At 44.2% G+C, this 22722-nt stretch overlaps 1 protein-coding gene across 1 annotated transcript in view; it reads right to left on the bottom strand.

Annotated features, from left to right (window-relative positions):
• The window catches only part of MAPK8IP3 (mitogen-activated protein kinase 8 interacting protein 3), a 69236-nt gene extending 53944 nt beyond the window's left edge, over nucleotides 1-15292 (bottom strand). The window contains exons 1-4 of the mRNA XM_084296023.1: nucleotides 14906-15292; nucleotides 2601-2721; nucleotides 1790-1860; nucleotides 924-1015 (exon numbers count right to left, since the gene is read on the bottom strand). Coding sequence (XP_084152149.1) covers nucleotides 924-1015; nucleotides 1790-1860; nucleotides 2601-2721; nucleotides 14906-15223 — 602 coding nt within the window. The 5' untranslated portion in view covers nucleotides 15224-15292. The remainder of the gene's footprint in view (nucleotides 1-923; nucleotides 1016-1789; nucleotides 1861-2600; nucleotides 2722-14905) is intronic.
• Between the last annotated feature and the right edge of the window lie 7430 nt (nucleotides 15293-22722).

Here is a 22722-nt window from a genome sequence, read left to right as displayed (position 1 = left end):
CCCATGGTACTCTATCAAGCAGATCCCTGAGGAGGCCAAAGTCTGTTTTCCCAAAGGCCAGGGTAGTGAGCGGGCTAGTTTAAAGCCCATTAACAGAAATAATAATTTGTGAGACATAAAAATCGCCACAGAAAACATATTTTTTATGTCTCAGTGGCTCAATAGGTTGTGCTTATTCTGAGTAGATTTATATGATGTTTTGTTTGATTATTACTTCTCTAACCAGTACTTATGAAACATTGCTTTTTTTTTTTTTTTCTTTTCTTTCTCACCCCAAGGGCAGTATTACTGGTATATAAAACACATCTGTAATGAAATCAATGCAGTTGCAACTTTTGTGCTTTAAATTTGGTCTAAGACTACAAAATACTAGGGCTTTTGTGTACTGAACTTCATTACTACTACTGTCATTCTTTAAACAAAGGCTGTTTCTATGAAAATGGGGGAAAATCACTTTCTTTCTCATAAGTAGGTCTATTGGGTGACTGACCTGCAGAAATTTTCCCTTGAAGAAATTGAGGAAAAACTTTTATAATGGCTAATGGATTTAATTGCCACAGTTTTGCTGGCTATCACACACATGCACACAGGTATTCACACAAATAAATACTCTCTGCCACCTCCATTCAGTTTACAGATAAACCTTTTACATGCTACCTGAGAATACAAACATATTTTTCCAGATGTCCTCCACCCATGGCAGTGTGATAAGGTCTAAAGTTTCTAAATGAACACAAAAAACTCCTCTGTCAAACCTTAGAAAACTTACCTACAACTCACCCACAACCATTACAAAAAACTTCAGCTACAATCCATGCCCAGAGGGAAAGATCCTTCTTCTGGTTTGTTTCTCTGTCAAATACGTGCACTCAGTTTACAAGTTCCTGGATGGCATATGTTATATGGAGAGGTTATGGCCCTACCTTCTCCCAGGTACACTGCTCTCAGTTTGATTATTTCCGCCAACCTGCTGCATCTTGGATCGTTCAATGTGCTCCACGTAAGTCTGGATCATCTGCGAGGAGAAAAAAAATCCATGAGCCAACCACAACAGAAGAAAAGACTCAATTTCTGCTTTTGTTTGATTTTCTCAACCATCCGTTTCTCATTTTCCTTTTTCTTAAAGAACAAAACAAAACAGGTGAAATAAGATGACACTCCTCAACTTTGCTCTTCTTCTAAGCTGATGACATAATTGAATGGAATAAATTGACAGAAAATCTGTCAGAAAATTATGTCAGAAATGACTTAGGATTAACCAAGAACCATGAAAAAACATATTCAAAAATAATGTAAAAGGTATCCTGGAGGCTGGTTAGTAGCAGGAGATGAGGCAGGGGGGCTCTCTTCATAGAATAAAAACCTGGTGACTTTGCAAGTGACCTATAGAGGTTATCTTGTCCAACCCCCCTACTCAGGAAGGACCATCCAAAGCAGGTTGCCCAGGACCACACCCAGATGGTTTTTGGGTATCTCCAAGTATGGAGACTCCATAACCTCCCTGCACAAACTATGCCAGCACTTCATCAAATGCACAGTAAAGAAGGGCTTCCTGAGGTTCAGACAGAGCCTCCTGTGTTCCCTTTTGTGCCCTTTGCCTCTTATCCTGTCACTGGGCACCAATGAAAAGATCCTAGCTCCGTCGTCTTTTCATCCTTTCTTTAGATACACCTGATGTTCTTCAAGATTCAGAAGCTCTAGTTCACTATGGTAAAGATGAATTTTTTGACATGATTTTATGGGCAGGCTAAGAGTTTGTTTGTTCAGAAATAATGAGATGATAGCCTACCTCTGTGTGACGCTGATGTAAAGCATTATACTCTTTCTTCATTTCTGATTCACGCTCTTCCAGTCGTGAAACTATCAAGAAAAGATTCCAACCATTAGCTAACATACAGATCAGTCTCCCCAGAGCAACTAGAGAAGTTTCAAAACTTATACTACAAAACAGGCACACTTTGTTAGAAATGAACTCTTATCTACTGAATGAAACAAACCGAAACAGAGTAATGCAGATTAGAGTCTCTGGTTTTCATTACAAACTTACTTCATGGGTACCAGCATGTTCCCAAAACAGGCAGACTGGGTGGTGCAATAGAAGTGCAGAAAAAGAGCACTAGCCAGGTACCCTATAAATGTGGTGGTTTATCAAATTAAATTATCCTCTGGGGTGGGTGCCTCCCAGCTGTTTGAGTACAAGAAGCATTAGACAAAACATGATGGGAACTTCAACCAACAAAATGTAGCTGCACCTGTTAAGAAAGCACGTGCATAAAGAAAAAGGAGGTGCTGTTCAAGCGCAAGAAGAAACTGGAAGCCAGGTACAAAAAGCTTTACCAATGGCCCAAATCTTGCAGATGGAGAGACTAAGCACGTTCCATGCCAGAGAAACACTGAATCCTCTGATAAATTAGTGTATCTATATCCCATCCTTTAGATGACTCAATTTTATACCTAAGAAAGGCATAGCCAGAGATTTCAGCTTTTGCGTAAGTTACATTAAAACAAACAAACAAAAACATGAAATATTTGCACAATAGCTGTTGCATGGTCATGTAAGGCAAACTGTATAATCATGTCTGGTGCACAACTTTGCTTACTCTGATCTGCATAGTTTTTGGTCTTCAGCTCCAACTGTCGAGTCTGAAATTCAAGGTGTTCCACTTGGATTTGTAGTTCTTTCTTCTCCTGCTCCAGTGCATCTTCAAACTCTATAAACTTCTGTATAGGGAAAAAACAGGAGGCAAGAATGAGAAATAAACATAAAATACATTTGCTCTTTATGACTTTGCCCCTTCTCCCTTCCCTCATTAAAAAAAAGCATAAATTTTAGAAGAGGAGATAAGAATTTCTACGTACTGGAAGTAGTACAATAGCATTTAACTGAGCTGAAGAAGGTATCTTACAAGAGAAAGTAAAAGATGCATTCTGTGTAAAATTAACATATAAACTATGGTCCAACATAAACCAGTAAACCAGTGCAATTCTATCATCTTCAGTAACATTTTTCTTTCTCATGCCAGATGGAATTTTGATGCCTGTTTATTTTATGTCAGAGAAGACAAATTCTATGTCTATGGTCATATATTAATGACTACGTATGTCAGAAACCTTCTTCAAAGTGATTTGTGTATTCGTGCAGTTTTAGAAAGCTCTGACTGTAATTCCTGCTGTGCGTAGGTTTTGCAGGAAATCTGCAAGTCTTGTGGAAAACCTATCCACAGCTGTCAGACTTCATAGTGCCTTTGCAATCCACTTCCCAGAGCTTTAACCAGAGGTTAGAAAAAGTAAAATAAAATATAGAGAAGAAAACTAACAGTTAAAACTGTAAAAATTAGAGTAACGTTGAATGAAGTGATTCTGTAACTCTTGAGTCACTGAGAAATTCCAAGAAGTCTTACTTTTGACAATTTCATAAGTTGTGTTACAGCCTGAATCAGTGCAGAAAGGAAGAAGTAGCTGTTGGGAAGCAAAGCTTCCCAGCCTGATGAGAACTTGCAGGAAGGAAATCCCAGGGAGCCTTCCCCCAGCCAGACACCACTAACCCCAGAACTTCTGACATCTCTTCCCCCACTCCTCCTCTTCCATGCTGGCCTTATTGGGGAACCAGTCATAGGCAAGGAGCTCAGAGTAACCTCAGTGCCCAGTGATCGTTAAATACCCCAGCAATGAACTGGAGAAAGGCTCTGATATGTGGGAGCCGACCAAACATGACCAAGTGAGCGGAGGAAAAGATTCTCGCAGCAGAATTCGATGAATTTATATTTTGAAAGAAAAGGCTTGGCTTGCCACTCTTGGCAAAGAAGGCAGGGAAGGGATCATCTCTGATAACTCTGATTAGCAACAACAAAGTGTCAACAGCACACACAGCAACACAGGTTACTTAGGAAGGATTTTTACACACATACTAACCTCGTTATGAAATCACAACAAAATAGTACCTAATATCAGGCTCAGATTTCTGTAAAATGTTACTTTCGACCAGGGACTTTAGTCATTCTCTATATCAGATGCTATCAATGTAGAGCAGAGAAAAAAATGCTAGAAAAGTAAAACACACAAAATATTCCATTTAGCTCCACTATAGTGGACTGATACTGTATGTGACTCTAGATTAGAGCTGTAGTCACAGCTGCTTTCATGACACATTTAAACTAAACGTGGCCCCTGGAAAGCAAATGCCACCTTCACATCTCTAAGTATATTTAAGCAAGCCTAGTTTTCATGTTGTACGTGGGCCCATGAATGGTTCTGTACAGCCAACTAACATGTACTGCTGCAATAACTTACCATCAGTATTACTAGACTGGGAAACTCAATTAGTTCTGATAGCATTACCCACCACAAGCACATGGAACAATCCATACAGCTCAGAAGACGTTTGTTCTGTTACCCATGCACACCCTCTCCACAGCAAACCACATGTAAAGCACAGGACCACCACACTTACAAGGAAGGTCACTGAAGCTATCAAACCAGCTTTAGAACAAATCCTTTCCTGACCTCGAGGATCCAAAACTTCTCTTTCATCTCTACTGTGCCTCATTACATTATTCCTAAACAGCAACATCCATGGGAGGTAAAACCACAGCACCAGCTCTCCTCTCAGAGATTACATGTGCACATAATCATACCACGCTGCAGGGTGTCTTTTTTCTCACTTCATGTCTTCCATTTAGACAAACTGCAGAGACCACTGGAGCAGCCCTACAGCCCCTTATTCAGAGCTGCATAGGAAGAGAGCGAACAAAAAATAAAGGGGAGATCTCTAATCTACATTTAAGATGTTTTCTTGAAAAGAGCAGGCCTTGGGAGAGATAACTCAGGATTATGAAGGGCAAACAGCTCCGAAGCACGCTTTGCTGCCAGCCCTACAGCTCCTATTCTCGGTATGCCTGCAAAATGCCCCTTAGGTTGGGTTCTGACAGACTCATCACAACACGCGTACAGTGAACTGCTGAAATCTCTGTTTAAAACCATGAACACTGGGAAGGTAAGATTGCTTTCACCCTCCTCTGTACCCTGCACAGGGCAAGTACTGCCCTCTACAAACAGCGACTCCCTGCAGAGCAGAGCAGTCCCATGGAGCAGCAGCAGAGCCCTCAGCCCGTCTCTTTGGAGACTGCAGCAGAAGGGGACGTGGCAAATACAATTTTAAAGAGTAAAACCTCACTGGACTCCAGGAGACACAATCTGGTTGAAAATCATTTAATAAGATTCCCACAGAAATTAATGCAATTAAATATAGGGAAATACTCTTTCTCTGGGGTTTGTTAAAACCCATCACATGAAGCAATACAGCCATTGACTACTCTCAGGTAAGCCACGCGCACATTTTCCGTTCCTTTTACTGGAATTAGCAGCCACAGCGGAGACGTCACGATGCTGGTGAACTGGATCCTCTCTTCAGGTGACTGAAAGGTCCCATCATTTATCATTCCTGTTGACTTTAAAACCCTTCAGTAACTTCATCTGAACAATGAGTCAGTTTTTATTCCTACAACCTGTATTTATAGAAACATGCAAAAACACTTTGGTCATGTCTTATTTTTCCTGCACTCGCTGTTCTGCAGTGCTTTTAATCCTTAAAGGCGCTTTTAAGTTTCTTTTCCATTCTGCCCAGATGTATTACAACACATTTTATTTTCCCCATAGCTTTTTTGATGCAGTATTTTCTAGAAATACCAGAAATGTTAATACCTTTTTTTCCTCTCTATATTCTTAAAAGAGTTACTGGATATCTCAGAGGCTACGCATAGACTTTTTCATTAAATTTTAAGACTGTACAAAGTTTTAGACTTTTAAGTAAAAGCATTTTCTCTTTGAAATGTCAATTCAACATTGAAACCACTTAGTCATTAACAAATATCCAGTGATCTGCTTTGGGGATTTTAAAAAGGGCAGATTTTTTCTTGAAACTCTTTCCAGAATAACTATATCATTTCACACCGAGTGAAAAAAAAATAACCAAGACAGTTACACTGAGCACAGACCTAACGAAGAAGTTTAACTGGGCTTGGATGACTGGTCTAAGCTATACCAAAAAATCTATCTTCCTCCACCTGCTCTCAGGGATTTGCTGGAACTACTCCACGGTAAAGCTCTGCTGACAAACTTAATTACGACCAATTTCTAAATCCACATCACATCTCACGTCTTCAGCTTTCACTCTTGCTCAGCTCTTTTGGCTCGAGATGCCCACCTTTTCCTAACTCTCCATCCAGGATTGTGCCACCCTGCTCAGGCAGGAATCATGTTTTTAGTGGCAATAAAAATTAACTGACTTTAAGGAAAATAATCATGTATCTCTGGGCAGTAAATTAGGAAGCAAAAGAAGGTACAAGACCAATTTTATTCCCACTACGCAGGTCATCTTTAAAAGGATTCCTGGATTTGTTACTGCTGTTTGGGCTTAGTTCAGAGAAACTGAAAGCTTAAGTCTTCTCAGGCCTGTCCTGGTCCCTCCGGATGGCACCTTCCCTCCAGCGTGTCCGACCCCACCACACAGCTCGGTGTCACGGGCAAACTTGCCAAGGGTGCACTCAGTTTCACTCTCCATGTCACCAACAAAGTTCAACAGCACCGGTCCCAGTACTGACCCCAGAGGAGCACCACTCGTCACTGGGCTCCACCTGCATCCGAAGCCCTTTGACCGCAACTCTCTGAGTGCGGCCACCCAGCCACTTCCTTACACCAAGCGGTCCGTCCGTCACATCCATCTCTCGCCAATTTTCAGACCAGGATAGCATGCAGGATGGTGTCAAGTGCTTTGCACAAGTCCAGGTAGATGACACCAGCAGCTCTTCCCCTAGCCAACAATGCTCTAATCCCATCGCAAAAGGCTACCAGATCTGCCAAGGCGCCGTTTGCCCTCAGTGAAGCCATGCTGACTGCCACCAGTCACCTCCTTATTTGCCATGGGCCTCCACGCAGTTTCCAGGACGATCTGCTCCATGATCTCACCAGGCACACAGGTGACACTGACTGCCCTGTAGCTCCCCAGCTCTTCCTTTCTTCCCTTTTAAATAGGGGGGTTATGTTTCCCCTCTTCCAGTCAGTGGGAACTCCACCAGACTGGCACAAGTTCTCAAATATGATTGATAATGGCTTAGCAACTTCGTCTGCCTGTTCCCTCAGTACCCTCAGATGCATCTCATCAGGTCCCACGGACCTGTACACCTTCAGGTTCCTTAAATGGTCTTAGATTTGGTCCATCACTCTATTATTGATGTCACCCACTAAACCATGTCCCTAAGCACCACGTTCAGCACTTCCTTGAACACCCCCAGGGACGGTGACTCCACCACCTCCCTGGGCAACCCATTCCAATGCCTGACTGCTCTTGCTGAGAAGAAATGTCTCCTCGTTTCCAACCTGAACCTCCCCTGGCACAACTTGAGGCCATTCCCTCTAGTCCTATCACTAGTTACCCATGAGAAGAGGCTGACCCCCAGCTCCCCACACCTTCCTTCAGGTAGTTGCAGAGAGCAATGAGGTCTCCCCTGAGCCTCCTCTTCTCCAGACCAAACACCCCCAGTTCCCTCAGCCGCTCCTCACAGGACTTGTGCTCCAGGCCCTTCACCAGCTTCGTAGCCTTTATCTGGACATGTTCCAGGGCCTCAATGTCCTTCTTGTTCTGAGGGGCCCAAAACTGAACACAGCACTTGAGGTGCAGCCTCACCAGAGCAGAGTACAAGGGGATGATCACTCCCCTAGCCCTGCTGGCACCACTATTCCTGATACAAACCAGGATGCTGTTGGCCTTCTTGGCCACCTGAGCACACTGCCGCTTCATGTTCAGGCAAGCATCAATCAGCACCCCCAGATCCTTTTCCTCTGCAGTTTTTCAGCCTCTCTCCCCCAAGCCTGTAGCGCTGCATGGGGTTGTTGTGGCCAAAGTGCAGGACCCAACACTTGGCCTTGTTGAACCTCATCCCACTGGTCTCTGCCCATCAACCCATCCTGTCCAGGTCCCTCTGCAGGGCCTTCCTACCCTCTGGCAGATTGACACTTCCCACCAACTTGGTGCTGTCTGCAAACTTACTATGAAGCTGACTTACTGGCTGGAGTGGCTGAAATTCCTTTGTCCTGCTCTTCAGGTGCTCTCCTGGTGACCCATGAACCTTTTCCAGGCTTTGGGCAACTATCACTGACACCACCATCAAACTGGGAGGAGCGGGATGTATTGGGGTTCCCCTCTCCCAGCAACCCTGGTTTAAAGCCCTCAAATGGATCTTAAAAAGAAGTAACAGCTCATATTGTTTGCTCAGAATAATTTTACTTGAAAAGTAATTTTAATAACACACTGCTATTTATGAATATTAATAAACGTCATATGCTTAAGTGACAGAAAGAGGATGAAGGATCTGTGTTTATGTGGAGGATCTATGTTTGGATATAGTATTTTTTTCCCCCCTCAAAGATTACTGAGAATCAAGCAAGCTTCCCGCAGGGCAAAGACTAACAGGCACTGCATTTTGAAAGCCTGATTCCTCATAAAGAACTGATTCAGAAATACGTACCTCATGGTCAGGTGCTATTGCCTATCACTGTTCTGACAATCTTCTTAAGATTAATCAAACTTGTAAACTGAAGGATCTCCAAATGTGTTTCATATAATCAGTGTAAAATTCATATAACACATTAGAAAATAGCAGAATAGCTGTTTTTAGTAAGTATTGTTCCAGTAACCATTTGTCAGCTACAAATACCTCTAATATGCTAAATATATATATATATATATTTTTTTTTATATATATATATTTAAAAACTATATATATATAGTTTTTGCATAGAAGAAACATTCTGTACAAAAACATGTTATGGGGGAAAGACCAAAAAAGGCGAGGGAAGGGCACGCTACTTCTGTGTTTACACAAGTAATACCTTGGAGTTAGGCAGAGGAAAAATACATTTTGTATTTTAGCTTTTAATCAGCATTTGATCCACTTGATATTTACATAGCTCATCCAGTATAAAACAATCACCCACAAGCTTCAGAACACACCTCCTGTGTACCCCCAACAAAACCCTTCCAAGAGATTGTAAAACAAATGATCTCGTTTGTAGTTAAGATTTGACTACATTTGCCTGAATGTCTGCTGGCAAACTCTTATTCTTAAATCCTCTGGTACCTGTACATCAGACTTCAGACAAGCTTGGCTCATCACCGACAGAATGACATCTCTCTCCTGCATCACAAAACCAGAGCCAAGTGGTCTGCCACTGAGAAGGATCCCCCAGGAGATGAGGTCCCAGGACCAGCACTGTGTATTTATCAAGATGCTTCTCTGCTGCCAGCCTGGCTTTAGTTCACTCTGTTATCCCAGATCCACAATCTGTCAAATGTCTGCTGCTATTTCTGACCAAGTGACACCCAAACAGGGAAGTGAATAATGGCAGACTGCTGTCCATAATACTAAAATCACACTGCAGGAGATGGGAAAGTGGTCATTGCTTCCTTTCCTGCTCCTGCCCTTCCTCAGCCTGACAGAGTGGAAGACCTGCCTGCAGAAGTTTAAGAGCAATCTAGAAGTCCAGCAAGTAGTTCTTCAGTGCAAGGAGGCAATTCTCTACCCTCCCGCCTGACTAGACAAGAGACACCATTTACTTGTTTCCCAGTGAACGTCCCCAAGCCATCTTATAGATACTTCATCCCTTCCCTGTACCATTATCATCTGCATTAGCATTAATCACAGTCCTGCAGCAGGTGACAGGTAACACAAAATCACATCCTTGGCTTACAATCCTATTTGGTTTTATTGCTACAATTTTCTGTAAGGAAAGCATGTTCAGAATCAAAAGACTTCCGCCTTGCACACAGCGCACACACTGACAGAAGGCTGAATCACAGACGAGGTTATTGCTGTTGCTACGGATAGCTTGTAAGAGTAGTTTACCAGGTAAGAAAGAAAGGAGAAAAACGAGAACTTACAACCAATGCTTGCCTACTTAGGTATGAATCTGGAACACAGTTCTCCAGGAACAATTTTTGTTGTTGCTTATTTTAAATATATGGAGTTAATTTTATCATCTTCAGTGTTATGTTTGAGTCATAATTTTCAACACTGTATTAAATTCTGAATCATGTTCAGCTCCTATCCCTGACAAGAGACATAAATATGAGAAAAGATTATTAATACCCCAATGATTTCAGGTTTGCCTCACCCAGAAGAGGTGATCACTTGACAGATGCTCACACTTGCATTGCCCTTTACTTCTGAATAGTTAAATGGATTTCTTTTGGAATCATGTAACAAGAGGGAGGTAAGTGTCACAAATGTGACACCTAGTATTAGCGGGCTCAGTAGAAAACCATCAGTACAATCTTACAGTATTTTTCAAGATAACAAAGAAACTAGTTACTTCAGGATCAACATTAGTAAATCAACACAACAATAGAGGTGGACTTGAGTTAAATTGGAAGAACACTACAGATAGGTACAGATACAGAACCTTACAGATTCTGCTGCTCATTCTGTTACCACAATCTGACACTGCCCGCAGGCATCGGGAATGGAAGAGCAGGAGTTTGAAAAATGTAAGGACAGATCTTGCACATGGCTGGTTGTGAAGTTAGTCTGCATTTCACGCTTGCCAGTTGCTTTCAACTACATTTCGTGAAAAGCATCCAAGTGATATGCAAAGCCTTTCTTTCTCTGACATCTGTTATTCCTGACTGCTTTTCCCCTTCTGACACTATGAGGTCACCATCAGGCTGCAGGATCTCCCATTTAACCAGCTATCCGGGAGTTCTGATTTCAGGGTATGGAAATGGGAAGTGCCTTCCCAGACTGCCATCGTTCCAGAAACAGAAAATATGAGGCAGAAAGGGAGAAAGCATTCACAGTGGAGAACACCAGAAGTTTGAGCACAGAGCCTCACTTTCAACACCTTACCTCACCATCTTGTTAATTAGCCAAAGAGGGAGGGATCATGTTTAAAGCATCCCTTAAACTGGGCTGAGGGCAGTTTTCAGAAGTTTTTCTGTTGCTTAAGATGCTGACACAAGCTAGTGAACTTGCAGTATTGCCACCCAGTTGAAGAGCTCTTTAAATACCTCACATCCCACAGAAACCTGTGGAAATCACAGCACACAGCTCTCCAAAGATCGCTTTTTGCCAAAACAGTGATTTGCTAACAAAACACCAAAGGCATCTCCAACTATTTCATAAATACAAAACACTGGTAAGCAAAAGCGGTGTTACTGTAAAATAACAGTGCAACCAGCAAACCTTCAATAGGAACTGATGGCCACGGCAACGTGCTGTTGGAGTACAGGTATGTTGCTTTTCTTCGAAGTGGGATAGTGACACTCACGGATCTCCTGCACGTTCCACAGCAACGATGCCATCAAAGCACTTCCACAGCCTCAGCCAGGTCTGACTGGACACTGACAGTGAGAGAAGCCTTTGCCAGCTGCAGCACGGCAGACTGCTGTAACAAGCACACCAGTGCCTGTCTCCTCATTCCTGGAGCTGAACAGAGGCCCAGGGACTGACTCAGGCAGCGCCAACGCATCACGCCTAGAAACAGACCTGCTACCACAGGAGGAAAAGTTATTTACAGCTCATAGCCGCATTTACTGAGACCAAGGTTTCTTTAACCATTTTCCAATGCTCCCAGGCACCGGAGTGCCCCTGTGCAGAGCACTAACTACAAAAGCCATTTATTAGGGGGTCAGACCTACTAAGCAGCACCAGGGACTTCTTTTTACACCACGCATACGTGCATGGCAAATGAACATTCATTTAAAAAATTCTAACGAGGATTAACTCATGCTGCAAATCGTTAATTGGCTTTGCTACTAACTCACTCTTTGTTCACCTGGACTGCCACTACCTTTCCCGTGCAGTACGTAAAATCACACTGGAAGCGGTTTTCATGCAATGAGATGCCTGCAGACCAGCGCCACACCTGACAGAGATCCCCATCACTCTTCTGCACTCCAGGAAGCAATGCTAATGTACCACGACCAACCCTGCACTTCACATCTTACAGGCTGTGGAAGCTTTTACGTGCATTAACACTTGCCCAGTCATCTAAGAGTTACACTCCGCATACGACTGTGAATCTCTGCAGAAGACCATACTTAGGGCACAGAGAAAAGAGGTTTACATAACACAGAATGTCTCATTAACGATGGACTCATTAAAACTTGTTTTCCTTGTGTTTTCTTTGCTGGTGTCTCCTAGACCCTTCCTTGTCCCTGTTGGAACTCAGCCCCTTCCTGAGCAGACACCAGGCAAGCAACATGTGCTGAGACTGGATGGGAGCCCTGTAAGGGCAGAGAGGAGCCAAACCCATGTGTGCCCAGTCCCACACGCTAAACGCTCCACATGGCTTAGCGGCAGCCCTGCTCTGCCAGCCTCTTCTGCAGGTAGGGCCTTCAAAGGCCTTTTGGAGAAACGCCAAATGATTTTCACAAGAAAAAGATACTGAGCCTTTCTGTTTTCCCCAAATATTGCTGAAAGTGGTTAGCACCGTGTGAGTTATTGGGGTAACTGCCTCACACTGCTCACATAAACTTCGTCGCAAAAAAAAAAATATTAAAAAAGACTCACAGACTTACAAAATGGTTTGGGTTGGAAGGGACCTTAAAGATCACCCAGCTCCAACCCCCTGCCATGGGCAGGGGCACCTCCCGCCAGACCAGGTTCCAAAGCCCCATCCAGCCCGTCCCTGAACGATGCCATGGATGGGGCAACCACATCTCTGGGCAACCTGTCCCAGTGCCTCTCCACTCTCTGAGTGAATAATTACTTCCTCATATCCAATCTAAACCTACCCCCTTTTAAAGCCAGCACCCCTTGTCCTATTGCTACGATCCCTGACAGAGTCCCTCCACAGCTTTCCTGTTGCCCCCTTTAGGCACTGGAATGTGCACGGATAACGTAGGAGAACACTCACTTGTTCTCATAAGAAGTACATTATCTATTCGCTGTTTTTTTTGTTTGTCTGTTTTTGTTTTGTTAAAAAGTCTCTTTGCAGACACTTTTGCCCACTTCAGTTCACCTGTGCATAAGAATGACGGAATACTTTTTAAATCTCGGCAAATGGCATTCTGCTCTGGTTCCTGAGCATCGCTTGCAGGGACTGCAACTGTTGTCACTTCATTTTTTTCCAGGGACTTGGAACACATGAAGAAAACGCTAGAGAGATGCTTGAGAGTAGAAATCTACCCAAGTCCAAAGATGCAAGATCATCCCAAACGTGCTGTTCCATTTCCCATCTGAAGTCCCATTCCCTCCCCCCTTCATCCAATTAATATCGGGCTTTCAAACATTTTTGTTTCTCAGAAGCAGCAAAATACTGGCTCTGTGGAATATTTAATAAGTCAAGTTCCAAGTACTCCGTCACTTTTAAATCCTTACATGCTTTCATAAGAACTGTAAAGATTGTTTATTGATTTTATTAATTAAAATATCAGACCATTAATACATAATTAAAATAAGGAGTAAAACTTTATTTGCCTGATTCTAGCTTTTGGCATTAGTAACGGACCATTGGTGCCCCCCTCATCTTTATGTTAGCAAGATTCTTGCAAGTCATTATTAAGGAACAAAAACACTTTTACAGTGTTTTACAGTTCCGGAGTTCAGAAGCTATTTCATTAATTACCTCTCAGCAAATCAGAATATGATTCATAATGATGACTACTGAAGTTTAAATCTTTTGCTTGCAGTTTAAAAGATGGCAAAAGATGACTTTGCAACTAGTTTTTTGGAGAAGTGTAAATGATATGGCAGGCGATGGACTTTTTCTACCACCAGTGCTTTAACCCATCTCACAGCCCATTACTATTACTTTAGCAGGCTAAATAGCACACCTCAGGCTGGCAGACCTCATTTATGGCCAACAAGATGCTCTTGATTTCGGCAGAGACAGGCACACATGTAGCGAGGGGAGACAGTGCAAGTCATCTCCCCTCTCTTTTGCGCCTACGCCGAAGCCTCTGCAGACCAAGGATCTGTCACCTTCCATCGGCAGGGTTGTTCTCCCCACCATCCACTTGGCCATCCCCTGGCCCAGATGAGCGCAGTGCTCACAGGAGGTAAACCTGTGCTCCAGGGAACTGCAGACTCTAACTCGGAAAACTATTGTTTCCCAATGTATGGTTTTGGAAAAAAAAAAAGAGTTTCAAAAATCAGATCTTTAAATATAATTTTTGCTCCAAACAGCTTACTGCTGGCATTGAAAGGGATGTTTGTCTGCACTAGACTGCTACAGTGAGGCAGGCCACCATTTTCACATCAGCTTGACATGGCTCAAGAAATTAACAAGAATAATTTTTTTTAAACCACAAACTAGTACGAAATTTCAAGCCACCAATTTGCTGCCGGTGCTGTAGAGTGCATTCTTCGAACTGACAGCGCCGCAGCTATTTCTGATTCATTCTCCTTCCCCCTTCCGAGCGGGCGGCTGGGCAGCCCCCGTCCCTGCCCGCCTGGCTCCAGGCGCACGGTGATGCAGGGGAAAAAGAGCCCGGCTGTGCGCGCAGCCGGCGGCGGGGCGATGGCCGCTCCCGCAGGAGGCAGGGGGCCCCCCCCGGGCGGGCTGGCGGCGCTGCCCGGCACCACCGGGGCCCAGGGGGCCGCGCTCTCCCCGGCCGGGCCCCGCCGGCCCTTCTAGAAGCGCCCCGCTCCCCCTCACGGCCCCGGCCTCCCCCCTCCGAGGATGCGCGGCCCCGCCGGCCGCCGCCTCACGGGAGGCCCCCCGGGACCCCCGGCCCGCCCTCGAGCGCCGCCCCCCGGGGGGAGGCCCCCGCTGGGCGCTGGATGCCCGGCGGCGGGGCCGAGCGGGGGCCGGGGGGCGCCGAGGAGGCGGCGCGGGGCGGGGCTGGGCCGGGCCCGTTAGGCCGAGCCCGGCGGGGGGGGGGGGGGGGGCTCGGCGGGGCCGCGCTCACCTCCTCGGCCTGCTTGCGCAGCGCCTTCTCGCGCTCGTACTGCGTGAGGAGCTGCTCGTTGTCCTCCCGCAGCAGCTCCAGCTCCACCTCGTGCTCCTGGTTGTCGGTCAGCACCGAGTCCAGGTTCTCCAGCACCGTCACCACCAGCGGCATCAGCTCCTTCACCACCTCCTCGTCGTAGCAGTGGATGAGCCGCTCGAACTCGCGGTAGATGCTGTTGGCCAGGCCCGACACCCGCTCCGACATCACCGAGCCCGAGCAGTAGTCGTCGCCCGGGTACCCCCCCACGCCGCCATCGTCCAGCTGGATCTCCAGCATCCTGCCGGCCTGCGAGCGCCGCGCCGCGCCGCGCCCTGCCCTGCCCTGCCCCGCTCCGCTCCGCCGCTGCCGAGGCCGCCGCCGGGCTCTGCTCCTCCGCCGCCGCCGGCCGCCAATGGGCGCGAGGCCCCTCCCCGCCGCGTCACGGGGCGCGGAGAACGCCCGGCACCGCACGGCGCAGCCGCGGGGCGGGAGGGTCTCGGGGGGGGCTGCTGGCCCCGTCGGTGTTCCCTCCGTAGCGCCCAAAGCATGGCTGCTTGTCCTGGTCTGGGCCCTAGGGCTGAACCATTTCAGGGAGAGCAGTTGTCCTAGGCCCGGACACATCAACAAGCCAAAGAGTGGAAAGGCTTCTAAATAAATGCTGTGGAGGCCAGAAACTACTCGATTCTTCCCGATTCACACGTTGGGTTCTCCATCACCTAGCACAGATGTGAGCTGTGCTACCTGATCTGTCTGCTGTTCAGTGTGAGGTCTGATTAAGGAGGAATCCTGGAGGAAGGTGGCATCTTCCAGACCAGAGAGTGTTAGAATCTAATTGTGCAACCCAATTACTAATGCAAAACTTCCAAACACGAGTTTTTTCCTTGTGTCCATGAAAATCAGGGCACTCCTTTACCTCCATACATGTTAATGGTTTCAATTTAGGTACTCAGTTATACTTCCCCAGGTGAGGCAGCTGCAGCTTCTGCAGTGAAAGGAGACAAGGCCCTATTCAGACAGGAATACTGTCCTGCAGCACCATCAGAGATTGTGCTCTTGTGTCCCTGGGGGGCTCACTGCCCATTCGAGGGTCTCAAATTACTTCTGAAGTACAGAAGAAGCTTCCTACAGGCAATTTACAAATTAGGGCTACAAAAGTGATTAGGGGACTGGAGCACCTGTTGTATGAGGACAGGCTGAGAGAACCGGGCCTTTTTAGCTTGGAAAAGAGAACTAAGCGGAGACCTCATCAGTGTATATGAATATCTGAGGGGAAGGTGTCAAGAGGATGGAACGAGGCTTTTTTCAGTTGTTCCCAGCAACAGAACGAGAGACAATGGGCACAAACTGAAGCAAAGGAGGTTCCATTTCAATATGAGGGGGCACTTCTTTGCTGTGAGGGTGACAGAGCACTGGGACAGGTTGCCCAGAGAGGCTGTGGAGTCTCGTCTCCTGGATTGCTTATGCCCTGCCATGCTGTCCCTCCAACAGGAATCTGGGTGGCTGAAGTCCCCCATGAAGGACCTGGGCTTGTGAGTGCGAGGCTGCTTCCATCTGTCTATATAGGTTTGCATTCGCTTGATCTTCTTAATCATGTGGCCCATAGCACACTCCCAATATCGTATGTCCAAACTAAGCCTCTCCTGGTGTAACTTCAGGCCATTTCCTTGCATCCTATCAGTTGTCACCTAACAGAAGAGATAAACACTGCAGCCTCCTTTCAGGTATTTGTAGAGTGTGATGGCATCTCCTCTCAGGCTCCCCTTCTTCATACTAAACAGCCCCGGTTCCCTTGGTTGCTCCTCAGAACACTTGCTTTGAAGTTTACTACCTAAAACTAGTTTTCTAGATCTACTTTAACACTTTACAGGATCAGAACTCCACCTTTTTCTCTATATTATATTGTTTCATTTTTTCTTTATTGATACCCTAGCAAGATTTTCCAGAACAATTACATTCATGGTAGATATTAACACCAAAAATACATGCAAAGTCTAAGTTCAGGGTATTTTTTGATAACAAGCATGTGGAATTTATTAATTAGAATCACAGAATCACAGAATATCCTGAGTTGGAGGGGACCCATGAGGATCATTGAGAGATCATCATCCTGGCTCCACACAGCACCACACAAAAATCAAACTGTATTTTAGAGTGCTGTCCAAACACCTCCAGCAGGCTTGGTGCTGTGACCACTGCCCTGAGGAGCCTGTGCCAGTGCCCGACCACCTCTGGGTGCAGAACCTCTCCCTAACCCCCAGCCTGACCCTCCCCTGTCCCAGCTCCATGCCGTTCCCTCGGGTCCTGTCGCTGTCCCCAGAGAGCAGAGCTCAGCGCCTGCCCCTTCGCTGCCCTCGTGAGGGAGCTGCAGGCTGCCATGAGGCCTCCCCTCAGCCTACTCTGCTCTGTGCCAAACAAACCAAGTGACCTCAGCCTCTCCTTGCCCTCTACCTTGCCCTCTAAAGCCTTCACCACATTTGTTATGCTCCTTGGACATTCTCTAACAGTTTTATGTCCTTCTTATACTATGGTGCCCAAACCTGCACACAGTGCTTGAGGTGAGGCTGCACCAGTGCAGATCGGAGTGGGACAATCACTTCCCTTAACCAATTTATTTTTCTTGAATGTTAAATTGATGAGCAGATCTTGAACAGAAGGCAAAAAAAGATTTCCTGATTGAGGCCAAGATGATCTGGCCTGTTCATCTCATTCTAAAAAATAACTTTGGTCTGTTTGCTCCCGGGACTATGAAGCATAGAGCAGAAACAAACAAACAAGCAAAACAACAACAAGAAACAACAACAAGAACAAAAACCACACACACACACACACACAAAAAAAAAAAAAAAAAAAAAGAAAGAAAGAAAGCTACATTATAAGAAAAATTTGGGAAGTGTAGCCACACAGTGTTCCTTTGGACACTTACTATTTACCCCTCCATACAAAAGCCAAATGCAAGGAAGGGTATCTCATGGTAAATTAAGATGTGTCACCTAGCGTCCTGGTTTCAGCTGAGATATTTTTCCTCCTCGTAGCTGGTATGGTGCTCTGTTTTCTATTTAGGATGAGAAGAATGCTGATGACACACCAACATTTTAGTTGTTGCAGAGCAGCGCTTGCATAGAGGGAAGGACTTCTCAGTTTCTCACACCGCCCTGCCAGCAAGGAGGCTGGGGGTACACAAGGAGCTAAGAGGGAACAGAACCAGGACAGCTAACCCCAATTCACTAAAAGGGTATTCCATACCATATGGTGTTATGCTTGACAGTAAAACCTGGGGGGGAGTTGGCTTGGGTGAGCTACTGCTGCTTAGGGTCTGGCTGAGTATTTGTCGTCTGATGGTGAGTGATTGTGTTGTGTGTTGCTTCTTTTGTATATTCTTTTGTTATTATTTTACCTTCCTTTTCTGTCCTATTCAACTATCTCAACCCATGAGTTTTACTTTATTTCCCCCCAGTTCTCTCCCTCATCCCAGTGACCCACTGCGGGGGGGGGTGGGGTGGGGGGAGCAAGTGAATGGCCATGGGACACTTAGCTGCGTGCTGTGTTAAAGCACAACACCTAGAAGAGCAGAAGTGTAATAAAATGCACAGAAGCTCTTGATGTTTTCAGAAACAGTGCTATTTAATGTTCTATTGTAGCCCTTCTAGACCTGATATCCTTCCATGCTAGTGAGAGACAGAGAAACATGGAGCAACTTGAGAGTAAGCAAATACACAGAAGCATGGGTTTTCCTGCCACCGTGAAGATGCCTCCTCCTCCACCTGCTTAATGTGTGCACTGAGGGTTATCCTCTCTTACAGCCATTTCAGGCTCTGAGGTGAACAGCACAGATCATCTGATGGTGGAGCCTCTGGCAGCATCAGAAAGGCATCTCAGAGCTCAGCAGCAGAATGACCTCACTGGGGACCCATAGTGCCTGAGAGAAGACATTTGCTGGTCAGTAAGAAAAATATGAAGTCATGATAAGGTTATAGCAAAATATGTTAAATGATTAAATATCAATGCTCCAGTTTCCTCTGTTTCCAGAAAAAATATGCAATTCATTACATTATTAATTAAAACACATATTACACTGAGACTGTTAAATCAAAATCACTTAACAGCCTAAAAACGTTGTACTTACTATAGTTATACTTTTACCCAACTATTTATGACTGAAGATATAACAAACAAGCAAACAAAAATAGAGGATCTTTTCTTTACAAAAAGATGCAACAAAATATGTCACAAAGCCAATTTCAGTGTTTTCTCTCACATAAATCAGACAGTTGGAAACAAAATGCAAATATTGACACAGGCTTTAATGAGTTATGCATTAAACTTAAAGGACTGTACACAAGACGTAAGGAGTCCTTGAGACTGAGGCCTTGGTAATATAAAATCCAGACAAACAAGGGAAAAGATATATCAGAAGAGACTGCCTGTTTTAAGAAATAAAACTGAAGCTGTAAAATCAGGAAAAGTGGCACAAGGACTTCAAGGGCATGGGAAGGACTTGATACTACTTTTGACAAGCTTTTTGTAAAACCAATTTAGAATTATCTATGTAGGTTTTTATGGCAGTTCTGTAACCGGGACTTCTGAGAGCTTCAGGAAATAACTAAAGCTGTGCAGTTTTGGAATAAATTCACAGTGAAAGCAAAATATTATGATCATACCTTTATAGATGTACAGTTGTAGGAACCAGACAATAGTTACCAAAAAAAAAAAAAAGAAGGAATTACAGAAGAAATAGATATCTATTGGATAGAATAAATAACCATAGATTTCAGGTTCAGTATTCCCAAATGATTTCTGAATCATAGATTTCTAATAATTCGTGTCTAGATCCTTACTTATGGATTCAGCAGGAAAGTATTTCACTAGGTCATACTCAGAAAGTTACCTTTAACTGACAAGACACTTGAACTATGTTTGTGCCTGTCCCTTTCCTCTCAAAGACAAACATCTTGCAACATATTGTTTCTTACCTGCTCCTGGGAAACTACCTTGAATCTAAATAATTTCTCAGTTGGTGAAGAATACCAACTGCATTTCCAATTTCTTTGCACAGCAACAGTTTTGCCACTTTCTATACTAACCCGATTGATAAAGCAGCTCATCTCAGAAAAGCAGGTTATCTCAAGCAGCTCAGCTAAGAAGTACAATTTTTGACACTGTATCTACCACAGAGCCTTCTAGAAATAATATAAGCTGAGACAAACATTCATGCCTCTATCACAAACCTCTCACAAGTATTTGACCTCAACATTATTAGTCCTATACACTAATTCTTCCTAAGGTCTCATGAATTAAGCACACTTCCAGTCTTTGCTTCAGATCATTCATTAGCTGCTGCTGAAAGGGTCAGGGGTGGTGGTGTAAAATTCGAAAGGTTGTGTGACACATCCAATTCACATAGTATGGCAAAGTTTGATTGGAAGGGGGAAAATATATATATGTGTATGTATATGGCAAACAAACAACCCACAACTAAAATCAATTTTTATTCCAGCATATTATTAATCTTCACAACCTATACGGTTGCAACACAGGTTCCTGAACTGTGATACTAATATCTCTAGTGGCACAAGAAGTGATACAAAGTCTGGTACAGGACAGGAAACTGATGCTGCTCCTGGCAGTATTACTGCTGTTAGCAATGTTCACAGCCCAATGAGAAATCTGAGGATCTGTGGGCTACAGTATACTACACATACATATTATTTGCAAGTCTGGAATCTTTGATCTGTTCTTTGAATTTAAAACATAGATCTGTAGCAACATATTGACAGCTGAAAAGCTCTTTCATATGCCGTTTATAATACTTCCCAGCAAGTGTTCTTCATGGAAATATAAAACAGAAGCAAAATGGGGGGCAGCATTATTAGAAAAAAGTGTACTCAAGAGCATTTCATTGCTTTTGTAAGGAAGCAGCTGGAATTAAACCTAGTTAGTTTCCTGAAAACCTGCAAACCATTAGGAAAGTCTAGTTTTCCAAGCGATCACACACGATTGTTTATTTTATATATGTATATACATATATATTCACACACATACACACACGCATGTGTCTTATTGTTATCTGGACACTTTTATTTTCACTAAATGCTTCTATACAAAACTTCTTTAATTGACCAAAAGTTTAAATCACAAGCTAGTTCTCAGTGTAGCCACTTCGGCTGGGATGGATTTAATTTTTTTCTCAGCCCATATGGTGCAGTATTTTAAACTGGTAATGGAAACAGCTCATTAGCTTTTTAACTGGTGCTGAGCTGTGCTTGCATAACACCATGGCCTTCTCTGTTTCTTTTGCAAGAAGAGAGGCAACACAGGTGGGGCTGCTGACCCAAACTGACAAAAGGGATTTTCTACACTATATAGTGTCATAGAGTTTGAGGGGAGTTTTTCTGAAGGTATCTGTTTCTCAGGGGCTGAATTAACATTGCTTTGTTGATGCTGAGAGACTGCTTTTGCATCATTTGTTGTGTTTTCCCCCCACCCCCCACCCTTAATTTATTAAACTGTCTGCATCTCAACCCGTGAGGGGTTTATTCCCTTTCTTCTGCCACTCTGGTTCTCTCTCATCCCACTGTGAGGGAGGAAGCAACGGGCTGGGAGCTTACCTGTCAGCCGGGGCCAGCACAACAGGTAATGGGATAGGATGCATTCTGTGCAAGTAAGATAATCATAGGATCACAAAATTATTAAGGTTGGAAAAGACCTCCAACATCATCTGGTCCAACCATCACCCTACTACCAATGTCACCCACTAAACCATATCCCTAAGCACCACGTCCAACCTTTCCTTAAACACCCCTAGGGACAGTAACACCACCACCTCCCTGGGCAACCTTTTCCAATGCCTTACTGCTCTTTCTGAGAAGAAATTGCTGCTTCAGCATTGTCCTGCAGGCCAAGGTAGTGAGAAACTATAGTTTAGGATAAAATCAAAAATTTCTACGTGGTAGCATAAGTGATGTCTAAAATGACAGAATTTAAAAAATGGAGTACATGTTGCAATCTGACTCCCATCACAAGTCATATGCTCTTAAAATTATTGAACTGTTGTCAGTACACACTGCTGTTGATGTTGCATTTGCTACCTGAAAAAGCTTTGTCTCTTTGAATACATAAATACAAAACCATAAAGAACATTTTGCTACGTGTATCCAATTATACAACTTATTATTACTATTGTTTTTCAGGGTTGCTCCTATCTGATGCTGTGTATGGTTCATGGTCAAGCCAGTGATACAGGAGTAAGAAGAAAATTTCGGATTATGGGATCCTGCTGCCTGCTATGAAGGAGAAGCATGCCATGTAACCCTCCTCGTATCTTCATCGAGCTGTATTTTAAAATCAAGAAACTCACTAGCCCTCACTGTTGTCTTGTGAGGCTTGCCTTATTCAATTCCTCTTCATGCATCATTTGGGCATAAAATATTCTTCAGACAACAGGGTGAGAAAGACAAATATACTTACCTTTTTATATTTTTCCCCTATGTCTTTTCACTACCAGGGCCCTGCTTTTCCGATAACTATGAAACTAATTTATTTGTGTCTGATTTCTTTCTATCTTCTCTCGTGCAGTATTGTCTATTGGCTTAAGTAACTGATCTTTCTCAAGTTCTTACATGAGAGACTTCTATTAATACACCCTAAAATGTCCGCTGTTTTAGAGCATCATATTTTAGATTTACCTGCATTTTCTGATGCCAGTTATAAGCCGGTTTATTCCGTGCTGTTGCCTACACGGCTGTCCTTAATCTTGTATTTATGCATTGGAGTTCTTCCCTTTACGGGTATGAGTTTTA

The sequence above is a fragment of the Netta rufina genome (genome assembly GCF_964035555.1).
Source record: "Netta rufina genome assembly, chromosome: 15".
Classification (NCBI taxonomy): Eukaryota; Metazoa; Chordata; class Aves; order Anseriformes; family Anatidae; genus Netta; species Netta rufina.
The sequence above is the reverse complement of the archived record's forward strand: the minus strand, read 5'-3'. Positions and strand labels throughout refer to the sequence as shown.